This window comes from Homarus americanus, unplaced genomic scaffold, assembly GCF_018991925.1.
Source record: "Homarus americanus isolate GMGI-L3 unplaced genomic scaffold, GMGI_Hamer_2.0 scaffold24588, whole genome shotgun sequence".
Taxonomy (NCBI): Eukaryota; Metazoa; Arthropoda; class Malacostraca; order Decapoda; family Nephropidae; genus Homarus; species Homarus americanus.
The window spans coordinates 59,198-79,193 of record NW_024741343.1 but is presented as its reverse complement, the minus strand read 5'-3'; the positions used below and the strand labels follow the sequence as shown (position 1 = coordinate 79,193).

General features: G+C 35.0%; 1 protein-coding gene across 14 annotated transcripts in view; it reads left to right on the top strand.

The window, feature by feature from the left end:
• The window catches only part of LOC121875856 (heterogeneous nuclear ribonucleoprotein Q-like), an 82,062-nt gene that overhangs the window by 45,885 nt on the left and 16,181 nt on the right, over nt 1–19,996 (top strand). For 13 of the 14 annotated variants that reach the window (XM_042380572.1, XM_042380573.1, XM_042380566.1 and 10 more), the window contains exon 11: nt 13,187–13,219. The exons of the other annotated variant lie outside the window; for it this stretch is intronic. In XM_042380572.1, the coding sequence (XP_042236506.1) occupies nt 13,187–13,219 (33 nt within the window). The remainder of the gene's footprint in view (nt 1–13,186; nt 13,220–19,996) is intronic. 14 annotated transcript variants of the gene reach the window in all.

Below are 19,996 nucleotides of genomic sequence, written 5' to 3'. Positions count from 1 at the left end.
AAGTGACAGCACCTTTAACTGGAACCATCATTGATTACATACAGTAGATGGATCAGCCAGATTAGCAGGATAAGATTAACCTGCAGTGTAGAATGGATGATGTAGTTGAAGACTAGAGAACCCTAGACAACAGAGTTTTGTACCAAATTCTGTTAAAGACTAAAGCTTTGCAGAGAGGATAACCAGATGTAAGAGACAGAAGATAACTTGTTAAATAAGCCATTTGAGAGTTTTACTGGTTATCCAGGAGGAGATGAGGGAAGGACTGGTGGCCAATGAGTTCCAGAAATATAGATAGAGAAGGGGCTATAGCAAAAGTGTGAAAGTTGGACGTTTCATTGAGTAGAACTTTCTTTATTACTTGTTCAACTACTGTAGACATTAAAGGAGAAGGAAAACTGTGAATTCTAAGAATAAGAGGATTCAACAGTCAAAAACAAGCAAAAGGTTCCTGGTATTCTCTGGCAAAAGTGACAGTACATCATTAGGACCTTATGACAGTTTTACAGAGTAGTTCAAATGAAACTCAAAGGATGTCTTTGGTTGAGCAGAAAAGTGAAAAAAAAAGGTATTTGTTGAAGAATCCAGAAAATCTACATCATATACAGTAGGTTTAAATTGCTTGAAAACAAGCGTGTTAAAATTGTAATGTGTCAAAGAAGAATAGGCAATGGATTAGAATATAAAGTTAAATTATTGTTATTGACCAAAACAGGTTTTTGTTTTAAGCTCGTTGAGACTACAGTATAAACGAGAATACTTTCCATGGTGTGCCTTTACAATTGATAGGTTTTCATAGTCGTAATTGTTCTTTGCTTCATCTGGTGGTTCTAAACTTCCTCCTCCTCCTGCTAGTAGTAGTTTGCCATGCTTTTCCTTATCCTTTTTGTTTTGCATAAATCTAAGGCCGCGACTGCACTGAGAGCGGGCAGGTGAGAGCGGGCGAGCTCGGAATACATTGCAGCATTGTAACCCATAGACGTGGCCGCACTGGCAGCGGGCACGAGCTGGCAACAACACGTGCCTGCTTTCGCCTGTCCGCTCTCAGTGCGGCCGCGGCCTAAGAGACTTTGAATGAAGCCAACCATTCCTCCATCAGTTGCTAGTAGGAAGACTTTTATGCTCAAGGTGGGGAATTGTGATCCCTTAGTTTTAAGGTGACACAAAGGTCTGGAATGGAATATTAGGGTTTTTGTTTTATTATTGGATTTTGGATTCACTGGAATTGGAGGTTCTTAGGAATTTGGAGTCTGGCTATTAGACATAGAGAAAAATTAATATTCTTAAATTTTGTCCTTGGTTTTCATCACCTGATATAGTACAAGTGCTTGGCGACCTCAGCTGCTGGGAAAAAAAAAATTGTAATTTTGGGTTATTTAATGACATAATCTTAGATTTTTTATTGAATGGGCAGTTTTATGCACCAGCAGTGACCAGAGCAATATTGACTTTCTGGTAGGTAGTTGATTGGATGACTCAGACCCTTGAGTTGAACTGTGCCATAGGGTTGGGAAAAATTATTTACACCCTTTGATTTGAAGGATGTTCCTTGAAAAGTTCTTGTTCATAGAAAACCTTGTTTGGGTAAGACACACATCCTGTTTGGAGACCTCAATTTTGACTTGAAAGGTTTTCACAAAACTGTTTGTACGGTAATTATATGGAATTTGATCCATAAAGGGGTCTGATGCATAGTCTATCTCGTTGATTGACTCAATGAACCCACTTGGGATACAGTACATTGAGATACTGAACTCAGTTAGTGCTGAACTTTGTTATTGGTTCCAATATTTTTTCTTAAGAGCTATTTTAAAGGTACTGGAACCTTTGTTGGAATACATTATGAAACTTAAGACTCCCAAAATGCATAAATTAAAAAACAAACAATGTAAAGTGACTCGTTACTTCTGCTCATTATGGAAGAATATCCATACTGATTTTGGGAAAGAGGGAACTATGGTTTGAGATTTTATTTTTTTAAATGGCTTGATTATGACAAATTATGAGTTACGGAGTTGCGAAGAATGATAGTTTTAGTGTAATTATGCATATGATAATGTACAGGTAAACACTATATTACCCCTATAGTCAAGTGGCCCAGTGGATACAGTGCTAACCTCCTGACCCATTGGTCACCATTTTATGCCCTACAGCTGGTGACTGAGTGGGGCACTTAAAGTCAACCCATCTGAGAATGGGTACTTTTAAGAGCATCTAAAATGTCTTGTTGAAATAATACTGTATTGTACTTACAAACTGTTGCTGTCACTATAATTCCTTGATTGAATTAAAGAAATGGTGTGCAGAGGCATAACCACGACTTGGGATTAGATTGCTGGTAATTTAGGTGTGCAGGGTGATCTGGATCATTATCAGATGGAGTAACTCCTTGAAACTGAGGCTAGTGATGCATATCTGAGTAAGTGCAAATCTTCACTTGGTATAATTAAAATTTGCATGTGTGCAAATATGGTTCTTGCAAAACTGGTATAATTGAATGTAATCTGTAGGTTCTCTGCACTTCTGCATATCATAAAAACAGACAAAAAAGATGTGAAGGGTGGTAATACTGTAGACTTGTAGCTTGATGCTTAAGTTTCAATCCCATTTAATTGAAAATACAGTGTAGTAAAGTTAATTGCTAGGTAAGCTAGTTAGGTTTGTTCATTTAACATCATAAAATACTGTACAGTACCTCTAAACAAAAGAGTTGTGAGAATTTGAAAAGGCATTAAATGTCTAGTTTGTGGATTAGTCTTGTTCCATAACTATGAAAACTAATTGTAAGGCAATTACATTGGAATGTTGTTATGTAATCACTTCTTCATAATGTATTTAGTTGGCTGATTCCAAAGCTTCTGAGAATAAAGCTCAAGTGTAATGTTTTTAACCCATAGATTAAAGAAACATTACTTACAAGTGCAGCCAGTCTGTTTAAGACTACCATTTATTTTTATTGATATAGCTCGGTAAGCTCCCTTTATGGAAGGAATCATATGACATATATGTTATGAAAATTGAAAACAGACCAAAGGACCAGTGTAGTGTGTTAGTCATAGTATTTGCAGCTAAACCGACTGTTGGCTTAGTGGTGAGATTACTCAGGTACAGTATTTTGTAATAAGCGACAGGAGTTTGTCAATTTCAATTTTCAATTTCAGTTGTTTATTCCTTGATAGAGGAAGTGGGATCCTAGTGCTGTCACTAGGTACCCCTGTACAATGACACCAGAAGCATCTGGCAAGTGTGACAAGTATATACAGTATAAATATTATAAAGGGGCTTACTAAAGCCTAAGGAAGGAAGGATATTCCTTTAACACATAATCAATGTTATTTACAAAATATCTGGCCAGTATGGGGAGGATCATCGTGTCTCCGTCAGGGGGTCGTGGAGTGGTGGTCCAGCAGGCGTCACGGAAGCGTTGTGTGTGGGGACATCTTAGGAGGTAGTGGATAAGGGTGCGGCTGTCGGGTCTTCTGTATAATGCACAAGAGCGTTGCTCAGGGGATGCGGGGATACCAATCTCCCAAGCAAAGTCATTGCAGTAGTTTTTGTTTATTAAACTGGAATAAATTTTGTCCTCGGTTACTACAGACTTGTCTTGTCTTTGGGGCATTTAACCCATATTTGGTTGGGTCATGGAACCTTAAATGTCACCCCTGCTCTCTCTCTCTCTCTCTCTCTCTCTGTGTGGTGTATAAAACCCTGGAATAACATTAATTTTCTCCTTACCTACCACATTGAAGCTCGTGGGAAAGAAAGTGTTAAGCATGGGGCTTCTGGCTGTCTGGCGTATCTTATCATTTCATGCTGTCACATGGAGTCTTCTTTTCAACTCCTGGAGTTGCAGCCTCACTATTCCCCTCACCTAATTTGATCACTTACAGTATTATATCTAATTAATTACTAGCAGTGATAGGTACATCAGTTTCATGTTTATTGCATCACACTAACATTGTTTATACAGTATTACAAAGTGGCAGAAAACTTCTTGCTGCTCATGCACAAGATCCCACTAATATGAATACTGTACAGTATCTTTATTTTTCGCCAAAGTACAATACAGTGGTGCCTCGATTAACGAACGGTTCAATTAACAAAATTTTGGTTAACAAATTAGCTCAAGGATTTTCAGTTCCATTAACGAACAAAACTTCGGTTAACAAATTAGCTCATAAGGATTTTCAGTTCCATTAACGAACAGAACTTCGGTTAACAAATTAGCTCATAAGGATTTTCAGTTCCATTAACGAACAAAACTTCGATTAACGAAAGCCTTAGGAGAAACACACGTTGTTGTGCACATCAGCTGATCGGCTAGTCCGCCAATACAGTAATCGGTTCTATGTTTACATTCGTTTCCAGTGGGGTAAATATCAAGAAAGATGTGTTCTTGAATATTTTTTGCATTTTTTCATATTAAAATTATTGGTAATTCTAAAATTTAGCCATCCAAGCTCTGTCTACTTAAAGTTTTTCAACTAATATTTTTGGCTCGGATATATGTAACTTTATTCATTTATTTTTACTCATTTACATGCACACAGTGTCCTAAGGGCAAAGCTGTACTGTACATGTACCATACTCAAAATAATGTACTAAATGATTACTAAGATTTTTGTCTAGTGCAAACTATAGCATGTTTATATTCAAATTAATCACTATCGTATAAGAATTCCAGCAATGTAAATTATATTCTCCCAGGTCACTTCTGTGACATTTTATAAGCAAAAAACAAAAACTGGATCTAAAGGACATAAATAAACAAATAAATACTTCACTAGACCTTTGGCACAACTGTCAAACATGTCACTGTCACCTCCCCTTCCTCCCTCCCAGCCAGGGTTTGGTGGTTTTAGGCTTAAAGTTTTTATCTTATATAATATCACAGACTAAAGTTAGGAAAATATAATTTGCATTGCTGGAATCCTTGCAAGACAGTGAATAATTTGAATCTAGACATCATATATTTTGCACAAGAGATAAACATTTTTGTACATTAGTACATTTTAATAATGTACAAGTTTTTCAACTATATTTTTGGGTAGATTTACATAATTTTCTTCATTTATCTTTATTCATTTACATGCACACACCATACTAAAAGAAACATAAAAGAAATTAATGATTTAAGTGCAAACCTGTACTGTACATGTACTAAATGATTACGGTACTAAAAATTTTATGTCCAGTGCTAATTGTATCTTGTTTATATTCAAATTAATCACTATCTTACAGGAATCCCAGCAATGTAAATTATATTCTCCCCGGTCATTTCAGTGGCATTTTATAAGAGAAAAACTTAGTCACTCTTAAGGACTGATAAATAAACACAGATTAGACCTTCAGCGCCAACTGTCAAACATATCACCTCACCTCCCCCCCCTTCCCCCATCTGCCCAGCCAGGGTTTTTGGCTTCAAGTTTTTATCTTATATAATATCACAGACTAAAGTTAGGCGAATATAATTTGCATTGCTGGAATCCTTGCAAGACAGCGAATAATTTGAATAATTTGAACATAAATGTCATATATTTTGCACAAGAGATTAAAATTAATCACCTGTATCACATTACAGTAGTGATTTAAGAGTTCTAGTGTACAGTATATGTACGTACAGTATATACTGTATAAAGTGATTTAAAGGTGATTTAGGGGATTTTTTTAGGTGTTTCTGACTTTATACATTTTTTTGCTATACTTTGTATGAACTTTTTCTGTGATTTGGAACCAATTGTCCAATATCCCATTGAAATAATAGATTCAGTTAAAACAATTTTGGTTAACAAACAACTCTGTGGAACCAATTGTGTTCGTTAATCGAGGGACCACTGTAGTTTATAGGTAATTGCATACTGTACTGTATTTAAAATGTTTTTTTATGTTTAGTAGTTTTTGGGGGTATGCTTGTAACGAATGCTTCGTGGTAGTAAGTGTAACAGTATGGCACAATAATGGGGAGAACATGATATATCTTACCTTTACCAACTGTTTATCTGTTGAGGTGACTGTTACTGTGAATATAACAGTTGCTTGTGAAACTCATTTATGTAACAACCTTCCTGGGGTGTCACCACCTATAACAATCACTTGTGAAGCACGTTACCTTATATTTTAGATAAACTAAAATATAGATAAAAGATTATTGGATCTTCTGTAGTGAAATCCAATATGTTCCTATGTTTGTATTTATTATAAAAGGTTTCTATGTACACTTTCAAAAAGGATTATCACCGTAATTTAATCACTGTAGCTATGAGTGTTAAATGAGGATGGAGGCTATGTTAAATAGCTCTGCTAAGTACGTCCTGTTTTATGAGCAGTGAGTGAGAATGAGTAGGGATCCATCGAGGAAGAACGGAAATATATCCGTCGTCCTCCCTTGAGGGAAGACAGAACCATCCATGATGGCTCTCAATAACGTCTTCCTCTAGTCCGGGTTATCAAACTATTGCCTGCAATAGGTGGCCAGAGATCCGGTTACTTAATGCTTAACTCAGCACTAAGTGACGTGACTTCCCGTGGGCACACCTTATCATGTGCTCTGAACATGAGCCTCATAGCTAGTGGAAATTATAGGGGGTGATAGAGTATATAAAATTAATGTACTTAACCCATTTATATAAATACTTCTGCCTATAAGACAAGGGCTAATACATCGCTCAGTCACACCTTCCAAGCTCTACGAGGAATAAACTAATATCGCAGAAAAACCTTATGCATAATCCTAACCATGTTACATGCATGTGTGTGTAAACACTAAACTGGGGAAGCTGACACTTGTGGTTGAACAGCTACTCAAGCCCTAGTCTGAAATGCCTTATGGATTGTATTTTATGTACAATGGCAAAATTGGAAGATTCTGACTTACAAAACAAAAATATGACTGCCAATATCAACACATTAGTGGAAATCGTTAACTTGGGTAAGCAAATCCCGTAATAACATGGCAGAAATAAATTTTGCCAATTTCATGTTTAAGATCAGGGAGAAAGGGAATATATCTGTCGTCCTCCTTCGAGGGAAGACGGAACCATCCACGATGGCTCTCAATAATTTCTTCCTCTAGTCCTGGTTATCAAACTACTGCCCGCAATAGGTGGCTGTACAGGCATCCCTCGGGTTACGGAAGAGTTTTGTTCTTGAAAGTCTTTCCATAATGCGAAACCATTTTTCCCATACATACTGTACTTCCATTATAAAAATTATAAAAGTTGGGATGCATAACTATGGAAATTTTTTAGGCCCAAAAACCTGACGCAAGCACATATATGTATGAAATGAGATGGTTTTAACCACTTTAATGATGTAACATGATAATAAATGAACAAAACACTCAAATTTTACTTGCCAGTAATGATGGCGAGTGCTGCAGAAGGTGGTGAGATGAGGTTGTGGGATCAGGGTTTTGGGGAATTGGACATTAAGTTTAATGTCCAATGCAATTCTTTTATGGATCTTTTATCATCACTGCTTTCACTTGAACTTGATGGTCTTTTTCCCACACATCTTGAATAAGGGTACACAGTAACACAGATGCATAACTACCGTAAACACAAACTGGGGAAAGAATTCAAACTGAGCAGCACCATTGTTGTTGTAGCTGCTAGGAGGTGAGCCTCCTGGGCCCATATACACAAAACTTTTCTGCTACTGACATAATAGTACTGTTAGCTAGCAGTAAAATTTAAAAGTTATACACAAAGCTTAACTCACAAACTTTTACCGCACGAATAGTTGTTTGTTAAGTACACTACTAAACAGCTCTAAGGATAACAGGAGTTCATCATATAAAATGGTCTTATGGCTGAATAACTTCAAGAAAATTATGAGGATTAATTTCAATATTTACATTTATATACATTTTGATCATTAAAATAATAAAAAATATAATCTATACAGTTTGAAGGAGGATTTATTAACCAAGGATAGTGACCGGTGGCTTGGCCTTGCCGTGCTGTTTGTAAACAAACTTTATTGAGGAAATGAAAGTCTCAACCCCACGAAAGACAAGGAAGCCCAACTGGACAGCAGACCAGACTTTATTATTGGTGGATGCCATTGAAGAGAAGAGGTTAATATTGAATGGCCGCTTGAAGGCTTTCCTGAATAATAAAGACAAAAAGAGGGGGTTATTTTTTATCAACCCAGCACCTTTTACGATTTTTTTCTTACCATTTAGTAGATCTCATCGAGCAACGAAAGAATATACTTGAATTAAGCGGCGCATTCCAAAAATAAACGCGATATCCGTAATATATAAGTTGTAAAAATAAAAAATAAATTACTAAGTACCAATTTGGTGTTATGGTGACATGCAGTGTCGCTCTCTTTTCGTTATCGACCCATCACTTTTTTCACATGATAAATAAATTTCTTCAAAAGTTTTCTATCTGTTTTAGATGATTCTGACATTTATCTTTGGTCAGGTAACCTAGCATAAACTAACTTTTTTTTAGTTAGGTTACCTGACCTAACAGGCCACGTCCTGACCTAATCTAACTAAAAAAAAAAAAAAAAAAGAAGTGATTTGCCCCAAAGATAAATGTCAGAATCATCTAAAATGGCAAGAAAACTAGTGAAAAATTTTTTTTTCGTGTGAAAAAAGGTGATGGGTGAGTAACGAAAAATAACCAAAGAGGGCATGGCTGGAAATCACCACGTAAGTCAATGCTGCATTTCCTGGTGTGGTGAGGTCAGTGGCAGAGTGTGAGATAAGCTGATTCTCAGTAATGTTCAAGTTAGGAAGAAGATCTCTGCTATAAAGAGGGAATATACACAATATATTCACACTATATTTAATATATACACACACACACACTACTGTACTGTATATTCATTAAATATATATCTCCTTTCCCGATAAGTGCTTTGCAGCTGCTGATGTTGCTGGTTCGCCGTGGTATCAACTAACAGACGACTTAAAAGTGCTCTCGAGGTCTTTTAACTTAACAGTACTATTGAGGCCCTTAAAAGTTTTGTGGATGTACTATTAGTGCTTAACAGGAAAATGTCAACCTTAACCACTGTTTGGTAGCACTTAAAAGTTTTGTGTACAGGGTATACCGGTCCTGGCAGCTGTCTTGTAGCTATCACCAGAATCCACATGAAATAAATTTTATAATTTTGGTGATTTTTATTTTTCTATGTCACGATTTTTATTTTGAAAATCTTAATTAATTAACCCAAATTCCTTAAGAATGACTGAAATCTTGAACACAGATGCATTTCTAAATACAAGCTGGGGAAAGAATTCTCACTTGAGCAGTGCCATTGTTGTGGTTGCTGGCAACTGGGGAGGTGAGCGGCCTCCCAACACCTTGTGACCACCACAGAGAATCCACACAAAATAATTTTAAAATTTTGGCTAAAAGTGGGGCTAAAAATAGCTATTTCATATTTATTTATTTATTTTTGTTTTAATTTTAAAAGTTTACCAAAATTCCCTAAGGGCGAGTTTTATTTTTGTAACCCGAAATTATGGTCATAACCTCAAAATTCCTTTAGGGCAAAATTCCGTTACCAGAGATTTTGTACCGGGGAGGATGCTTGTATGGGTTTAGGCCAATAGGAACTGAGACTGCTTATGAGGTAGAGGCACATGACTTGGTCTTAAGAACCATCTCCTAGGTTCCCTGAGACATCATGGAACCTGATTGAGGAAGATCTGGGATGGGCACTTCAGAGAGTGTTATTGTTTTTCCTGGCTTCAGGTGTGTTCTGTAGGTTCATACTCTGAGAAGGGGATCTTATTTTGTGTTCGTGGAAACCTACAATACTGTAGTTGCATTGGCCTTTGGCACAGTGGTAACTTATTATAGAAGAAAAAGAAATTTTTAGGCCAAACAGTTTCAGGTTTAGGTATGGAAAAAATGAAGATAGGTCTCATCATAAGCTGGAAGTGCGATCACACATGCTTTAGTCACAAGACATTTTTGTAGAGCCATTTAATGATACTGTCACCATTTCAAAAAATAGGTCACTGAAAAATATTGAAGTATACTTCAGTTATTGCTGTGGTGTGTACCATCCCCTCATTATGTTAATGTTTATTAATTGGGGATTAAATCCCAGGAGCTTTAATGACTTAATTTATAATAGACACTATGGGAGGTATGTTTGAAGTACTGTACTAGTACTGTACTGTGTTCACCCTTACATATTTGGGCATCTTGTCATGGTACCGTAGAATGGCTTAACCCTGAAGTCCCGAGTTAGGGTGCTGCTGGAACGTCACCCGGGGCCTAAGGGTTAAAGCTTTACTCTTTACTGACAGTGTTTGTTTTAAGATAGAATCTTGAGGATGTGTTTGTGGGCTCTTCAGTTTTGAAACTGTTATTGGCATTATTACTTGAACTTTATTGTTATTCAATATTATACCCCCCCTAATATTTTTTGTTTTAATTAAAGATAGATGAATTTGTAAATGGTGTGAGAAATGAGCTGCAGAATTGGTACACCTGTATCTTGATACCATAAGGGATGTAGCATTTTATAGGTTAAATTCCTCTGAAAATTTCTTGTTGCTCAGATTTTTCCACAATTTAAGCAATTCTCAATTTCTAGTTTTTATTTTTGAAGATGATCTCAGCATCTTGAATGATATGAATCATATATACTGTAGTATGTATGAAAATAAATGCCTGTTGTATTGTGCCTATGTGTAACAGTATAGTACGTATAGGATTACTTTTTCCCGAGATTAAGTATTATTTCCACCTCTTCATTTGGGTTCAATTTAACCATTACGCACAAGCCTAGAATTGGCTTTGCTATACTGTACTGAGTATTTGTTGCCATTGTCTCCAAAGTATGTTTTTTTTTTTTTTTTTATATAATAATGCAACACCACAACCAATTTGCTTTGGATATTAAATATATATGCCCTGCTACCCTGTAAATTGGCTTATTTTAGACAGTGTGGCAATGTTGGTGTTATTATTATTCTCACTATTCTTTACTGTATATGCAGTGTATTTTCACCAGTTCTTTGATTTCTGTATTAGGCGAGGATAGTTTTGTCGTACATCATTCCCTTTCAATCCCGGGTTGGTCGTGGATGGCAATGTCCATGTGTCTGAAAGATATAAATAGAACAGTCCAGTACTCACTCTTTGAGGTTGTAAGATCCATGCTTATATTTTTTTTTACTTAATTATGTTTAGTTATGATCTTTGTGTGTCAATAGCAAGGGATTCACAAAAAGGAGAAGTAACCTAAACTTATTTATTGAAAAGAGGTGGGATGAGTAGTTATTGTCCAGTCTTGGACCCCTTTTTATTCAATCTACCAAATCTAAACTGAGTTTTTCAAAATTCAGATGGGCTCCTGACTATTTGTGAGGCATTCACATTGTCCAATCCTGGTGCCCCTTAAAAAGGCTACAAGAACTTCTTGTCCATAATTGTTCTCACAAATGTTGTGTTCGGTGATCGCCCTTCTTTCTTTGTGCTGTGTTTGTGTCATAAGGTACACCTGTGAGAGTGAGTACAGTACTCTCACAAATGGGTTTTGCGTGAGGCAGTTGTGGGCCGCTTATTGTTACAATTGAAGCTTTGCAGCAAACAAAATTAATTTCAGGTTTACAATTTTAGTCACACATTTTGAATCAGATCAATTAGAGAGGTTTTAGTTAAACACCCAAAATTTGAAGATAAGCATGTGGAAATTTTTGAGATACATATCAAGAGGAGGAAGAGTTAGAAAAGTATGTACTGTAAAGTGGGTGATGAGGACATAGAAAATAACTGTAAACCTAATGTTACAAATACTACAGTTATATAGTTATTAAAGATAGTTGCATAACTGGTAAATAGATTGAGCTAGGAATGTGGTTATGAGAGTTAGGAAAAAATAAAAATGAGTAATTTTGCAAACAAGGGATTATAGTACAGGTACTACTTTATTTATTCATTTTTCATTCTTCCGTGTCTGCGCATTTTGGGACATACAGTAGCTTAGATAAAGTTATGCAAAAGTAGATATGTACTTCAATGCTTAGACAAGAAAGCATATGCACTCACCTAGGGTCGGTCAGTTTTCGCTTTTGTGGGATAGATGTATCAATGGATTTTAATATTTAGAATTACAGTATACATTCAATATTAGTACAGGTAATGTGATTGAAAAGAATGTGGTCATTTGAATGTAGTTTGAGGGTTCCATTAGTGCACTGAAGCTGACAAGTATCTTAATTATATGAAATTATAGAGGAATATATACATATTCCTCTATAATTTTATGAGGCATAACAACAGTGTAATCTTTGTTGATCATTTGTCATATATTTGATGAGAACAAGGCAATAGCTGATTGCTTGTGTGGTAGTCTGTCCATAGAGTTTTTCTTGTGATAATTAACAGGGCATATGATAAACTGTAGTGACTTCAGGAACCTACAAACCACATCAGAAGACTCATTGTTCTACCTCTTGTAATCTTTTGAAAGTCTATCTCTATTAATATTTCTTGATGTGATGTCTCTGATAAAACAAGAAAGCATAAAACCCAAGGCATCATTATATATATATATATATATATATATATATATATATATATATATATATATATATATATATATATATATATATATATATATATATATATATATATATATATATATATATATATATAAACTGATATAATATGATATATATATATATATATATATATATATATATATATATATATATATATATATATATATATATATATATATATATATATATATATATATATATATATATATATATATATATATATATATATATATATATATATTCACGCATGTTGCATCTATTTCAGGTATCTGACAATATTGTTTTCCCATTACATTCCAGGAATTAAACAACTATTTTGGCTTTAGTAAGCAACTTTTTCTGATAATTAAATTGTAAAGTTTAGACAATAGAGTACAGTACTTGTCACTGAGGTTGGTTATTCATACCTAAATCCATATTATATGGTCTCTTCTATTTATTCTAAATGCAGAGAAATATATGTTAATTATTTTGCCTTTTATGTAATTCATTACTTTGAAGAAAGCATCAGGGTGGAAATTCGTAGAGAATACAGGTTGAGCATGATTAGCTATGGTAATTATTAGAATAAAGATTAATGTTGTGAACATATCTATGTCTTGAAGACATTAAAATTTATAAAATTGATGATTAAATGCATTGCAGGATTGCAGAGACAGACCCACACACAGGACAAAGGTATTGTTCACAAAAATACGATTGTTGAAATGTTAAGATTAGGATTATAGAAGTACAGTACAGTACTCTTAACGTAATTTTATCCAGCAGTCATTTAAGTACAGCTCATTAATTAATAGAGTAATGTAAGGTTGTAGTTAGTTTTACGTATCCTTTAGACCAGTTTTACCTTGGAGTGTATCATGTAACACTACCTTCATGCAAACCCAACTTTAGCAAATGTACACAGTATGCAGATGTAGCCTTCTTGTACAGTACAGTATATATATCCTGTCCTTCCTGCTTGACTACACGGCTTCTGTTTATCCTCATTCAGCATGATACAAGAAAAACATTTTCTTCACTTGATTTGTATGCATTTTCTCCTAGTCTGTCAGTGTACCACTGTATCTCTGAACTAGTTTTTATTTTCATTTACCCGGTATTTATTATTTTTTTTAAATTACAATCAGAACTAACCATAGAGTATATCATAGTATATTATCTAGTCTTACACTTCTACCCTTTTGATGCAATTGTAACATTGAGCATTATAGAACAACTTTGATTTTACCATTGCCATACAGTACAGCATATTTATGTCAGTGAAAGTATTACCCAACCATTGAAACTTTTGCTCTTTATTTAGCTGACCATATTTAATATTAACTTTACTTATTGGATGTAAGCATTTTATTTGTAGTCATGTTTAATATTTTTGTCTAATGTTTGCGATATTCCTCCCTTTATTTCTGATTTTATTTTAACCACTCGCTCCAACCACAATCATCCCCACCAAAGCATGTCCAAATGTGGCTCTTGGGACCTTCTTTGTGCTCTTACAGCACTTAACATCATACCCACACCATTATTGATAGTCATTGCACCAAGTACAAATACTTCAGTGTAGATGTAACAAACATGATCAATTATTATCCATAACCTCATTTCTTTTGGGGTTTTGAGTTGTAAAAAATCACTTCTTTAATACCTTTCATACATTTTCTCTATACAGATACTCTACACTGCTTCTGATAGCATCTTCCCCTATGCATGCATGCATGCACACTTTTGATTATCGTTAACTGCTCTAGAGCAGAAAGTGCTTTTATGTGCATTCTTCCTGATACCTACTTTACACTTCAGTCCTTCTATAAATCCTCCTTTTTCATCTCTATTCTTCACCAAATGTTAACATAAAGTTCATTGTTGTCTCTATACCTTACATTATATTGATTCAACTTAAAAATTATTATTATTTTAAACCCTGTTAAGCATGACCTTACCCTAGAAGCCACATCCTTCCAATCACACAGTGCATTTCTTTTTTCACTCATTGCATATGAGAATTTAACAACCCCCCCTCCCTTCCCCTTTTGAAATTTTCAATTTTGCATGATCCATCCTGAGGGCTTAATCCTATTTATGAATGTGCATCTTTGATGTCCTCTTTGTACAGTTCCTGCTCACTTCCCCAAACTTGGTTCATTTATTTAGATTGCCAACATAATTCACTTCAGCCAATACAGTATCACTGTCATTAGATAAATGTTTTCTCTATCACTACCTACTTTTTAGAGTGCATTCTTATATCATTCTTTATCTTTTTATTGTTATTTTCTCAACACTGAACAGCCACCAAATGTATGGTCACCCTTGCCTCTTATAGCCATATACTGTAGTTTCTTTGTCAGTGAAACATGAATTATTTTTATCCTACAGCCAGTTTTGGCTAAGGAGTATTGATGTTAACTCCTAGTGTGTGTGTATGTTTGTATGTATGTATGTATGAAATTCTAAATTTACCAGTGCAACTAATCTTATACATAGTTTGTTTATAAGTTGGATTTGAAACATGATGAACATTTTTACCAGTCTTGAGATACCTGTACAGTATGTCTGTTTTTTTTTTTCATAGAGCACTGAAGATTATGGAGTGTTCTAACTTTTATTCTGTCTTTATCCTCAGTATCTTTAAAGAGCGTTATACAAATTGTTATGTAAATTTGTGTTTGTGCATGTGAGTTAGACTTCTGAGTTCCCAGAAAGAAGTTGACCCAACCTTTCTCTTCCTCCTGCACACACAATAACACGTCCACACTCTTGTATGCATGTTTTCACACATTAATTATCTTAATTGTGTACTAACTGACCAAACTTTCTTCCTCCCATACTGCCATTTTAAGGGAAGTAGAGCCTCATTTTCTCTGCCAGATTTTTGTATAATTTTGCTAATGTGAATTATAAATTCTTAATCATATTTTATCTTGAGGTGAGATGAAAGTAATTGAGAAATAATTTGTTTACAGTCGCTGGGGGAGTCCATGTCAGATTTAGTATTTTTATTGGATGAAGAATCACGGCTTGTTATCCTTCCCCAAAATTAGCCGAGCATTTTTATGTGGCAGGAAAAATTTACAAGATCTAATGACTAGTGTGGCCCTGTCTGTTAACAAGCTGATTCCTAGGTTGCAACTATAGTTGGTGTGCATCCGTGGACCTGAAACTTTATTGATACCTGATTATACAGAGTTGTTTGTTTACAGTCAGAAGTTAAGATCATTGTTGTTAGAAATAGAGTGGCAGTTTCTGAACCGTAGCTTGAGTTCCCATTAACTTATGAATGTGACATAATTAAACCTTTTGTTCATTTGGGACAAATGGTTAACCTCTATGCGATAACTTAATTTTCCCGTGTGTGTACAAGAATTATCTCCATTAGCCGGAACTCTCCGATAGCTGGAATTAAAAGTTTCTCTCAATTTTTCTGGAAAATTCCAAGTTTGGGGACCGATTTTCCAAGTTTGAAAATGGGGTGCATTTTTTTTTAGAAAATTTCTGGAAATTAGTTTTTTTCGGATCTGAGAACAGATTCTGAAAATTATGAGGGGGGAGCCCCCCATCCCTAGTATATGGGAGCAAATTCTGAGGATGAAATCATTTTCAATTTTGGGAGAACTCCAAGAAACTTTTCCCGGTACCCGGAAAAATTCCAGGGATGGGGAATTTTTTCTGTGTTTGAGAGACATCTCGTTACCTGGAAATTTCTCATTCCCGGAAGTGCTCTTCAACAATTGTTCTGGTTAACCAAGATATCGCTAACATATTTCATACTGCATTACTAATGGCAGTGGTGCGGCAGCGCCATCTATTGAGGAATTGCTAAAGGTTGTCTGCTGGTCTCAAAGCGCAGGAATGTTTGTTTCTTTATACGTAGGGTCTCATATTTGGACACCTATTTACAGTAGGCTCTCATATTTGGACACCCATTTAGACTGTAAAAACCTCACAAAATTAAATTTACAACTTCCAATGGAGAAAATTAATTTGAGTCTGGTACTTTCGATGTTTGGCTAAATTTGTCTTATTTACCCTACTTTTTGGGCGAATTACTACCTGTAATAAAGCAACATCCTAATAAACCAACGAAAATAACACATAAAGTTAAATAAAAACTAAAAACAACACAGAAAAAGTTTTTATGTTCTACATCTTTAGCTAGAGTTGAACCTGATGACTTGGCAACTTCGTCATCCAAGTAAAAACACACACAACAACATTGGCTGTCCTTATGCTTTCAACTTTACCACCACTGGTGGGTAGAATTTTTGCTTTAAATTCAGAAACATTAATTAAAATATATATGAACAGTAAATAAGTGTTGCTTTCATATTCTTATGTAGAGTAATGACGATATGTTTTCACATGTACTCACTTACATACGCGATCTCACTTCCATTGTTCCATTTATTAACACTAAATAACATTACTTACAACAACCATATTAATTTTTTTACATTAATTTTACTACAGCTACAACAAGGGTCTTATTTTCTTCAGTTTTATATGTACAGGTAGTTCTGCTATAACGCGATAATTGTGTTCTTGTAAAATATCGTGTTATAGAAAATCGCGTAATAGAAATAACAGGGCTTATGGAGAAAATAGGGTTAGGCGCAGTTTACTACTCGAAATCGAAAAAATTTAGTAGTTAGCCTAACACAAAGGATAGCACAGTCTAAATAAATGTTACATTTATATCTAATAATGAAATCATACAGTAAATGTAACACTTTACCTTGAAAAAATATGAATGTAACTTGATGGGGGAGAAGGGTGATTTTGAGGTTGATAATATCGAGCTTCTCTTCAAGTGTTATATCCTTTCTTTTACGATCATCACCGGGAATTCTATCATCAGAACCCTTTTTGGAGATATTCTTCTTTACCATATTCACAGTTAATACCACAAAATTGGAGAAATAGTAAGCAAAAATCGTGTTATAGCAAACAAGCGTTCGCGTTATACAAATATCGTTCCTAATTCAAAAATTGCGTTAGAGCAAATTCGCGTTATCAAAACACGCGTTATAGCAGAACTCACTGTAGAACCAATCAGTCACTGGTTTTGTAAACAACGTAAACAATGCCGTCTCGTCTCCTCGTGTTTTAATATTCTACGTATTATTAATGAGTTGTATTGCTCATTTTGCACACATTAGCATTAATTCAATCAAAAAGAAATTAAGTAATAAACAATAATGAATCTTTTGTACATAAGATAAATTACGTTGTATTGTGCACGTCTGAACATTGGAGGGCTGCTCATACCCGTCGAAATTCGAGTTTCTGCGGCCAAAATTTGAAATAGTGCAGTGGGTTTTTTTTTTGGGTGTCTAAATATAAAACATCGAATTAAAAACTCACGAAATTTAAGAACCTACTGAAGACTGTAAGAACCTCGCAATATTCAAATCGTCCGAATTTAAATACAACTTCCTATGGAGAAAATTTATTTGAGTCTGGTACTTTCGATGTTTGGCTAAATTTTGCTGTATTTACTCTACAGCACTTTTTTAGGTGAATTACTACCTGGAATAAAGCAACATCCTAATAAACCGGGATTTGAAGTTGAATAATATGCTTTTGACTGTTTTACTGGACATGATATTTAAAGATTTAAATTTTTTTGTGATTTTTATTGTTTGCTTACCAAAAATTTTAAATCAACTGATTTTAACAGTTTTTTTTTTTTTTTTTTTTTTTTTTTTTTTAAAATAACGATTTTTTTTGTTTTATTTAGACGTTGATATACATGTTTACATTTGCTTACCTTCTACTGTTGGAAAATGTTTCCCGTCGTTGTCATACCGACAAAAACAAGAGAAGGAATGTAAACACTACAGCCCGCTAGATGAGGAGGGGACCAGGTGTATAAAATGAGTGCTGTATTAAAGATTTCACCTTGTACAGCAAGCAGCAGCACCCTAACCCGGGTGCTTAAGGGTTAACATTTATCAAAATTTTTACTTTCCTGCATCAATGAACTTTATTTTACATAAGTAACCCTTGCACTTTTGGACAGGAATTTTCAAATTTTTATTACTGACACTGGATTAAAGATAAAGGTCATTGTTCTATGAGTTGAATTGGACTGTGCACCACAATGAGGTTTCAAGCACTTTTGAACACCGTGTCATAAAACGTAAAATATGGTATCTGAACCTTAATATGAATTTCCATGCATCATGTGCAATTGTGCATGATAAACCATTTGCACTGTACAATCTTTTAAATTTGTACTTGCAATGTAGAATGGAAGATATATATAGATTAAAGGGTTATACTCTCCATATGATGCTGCAGTGGTCTGATACAGTACAGTTGGAAATGTTTGACAGGTATCGCCCACATTAACACCACACACACTGTTACACCATAAGTTTGTCTCATTTCAATCTTTTCCTTTTATCTCATTTTTGTTTCTTGGGGTCTTGGCTGGTATTGTAGGCAAGGTTCAGTAGTTATTGCTTGCAGAGACTACATTAAAGGTAAAAAATTGGTACAAAGGGGTCGGGGGTGGTTGAGACTGGTGAAATACAGAGAGAGAAGAGAAGGAGCCAATCATAGTATGCCTTGGGTTCCCAACTTGCCAATCATAGTAAGCCTTTGGTTCCTAACTAGCCAGTCATAGTATGCCTTGGGTTCCTAACTTGCCAATCATAGTATGCCTTGGGTTCCTAACTAGCCAATCATAGTGTGCCTTGGGTTCCTAACTAGCCAATCATAGTGTGCCTTGGGTTCCTTACTAGTCAATCATTACTGAACCATAACCAACCATTGAACCATAAAAGAAAAAACAAACATTATTATTGTAGCAGACAAGTTTATTTTGTTAGTAACCAGGAAATGTGTGGGAGAAAACTGGACAACTTTCAGTCTAGGTGACAATAGTATTGCAGTATTTGGATATGATAACATGGAGGTTTATTTGTTCTGGCCATCTCCTACGTAACGCCATCCCATAGGCAGTACACAGGAGGAGTATGGTGTCAGATTTGTATAAGATTGGATACAAAAGTGGTTAGATTGTGGAAAGACTGATTGATTGAAAGTGGGTGGTATAATTTATGGTTTTGGGGTTGAAGGGGGAATGTTGAAAGTGAGTTATAACTTGCTTAGGGTTTGTGTGTTCAAAAGAAAAGATCAAATAAGAAGATGAAAGACTAGAGTAGGTGATTCATTAAACATAAAATTCTTTAAAAGTGAACAGATAATGGGAAAAAAGTAGCAGGTGGCTTTACCCTTCACACCCTCAGAAAATAGATTAACCAATTTCTTGAATTTAGGACCTGGAACCTAGTTACACACAGAGTAGGTGGAAGGGATACTTTCCATAGACGCTAAGAGTACTGGAGATGGAGCCCTGCACAGAATATTATCTAAACCTTAATACAAGGCTGATAGAGCCTATAGTTGAATCAGCTTATTGAACAACAAGTGCTTTGTGTGGAACAA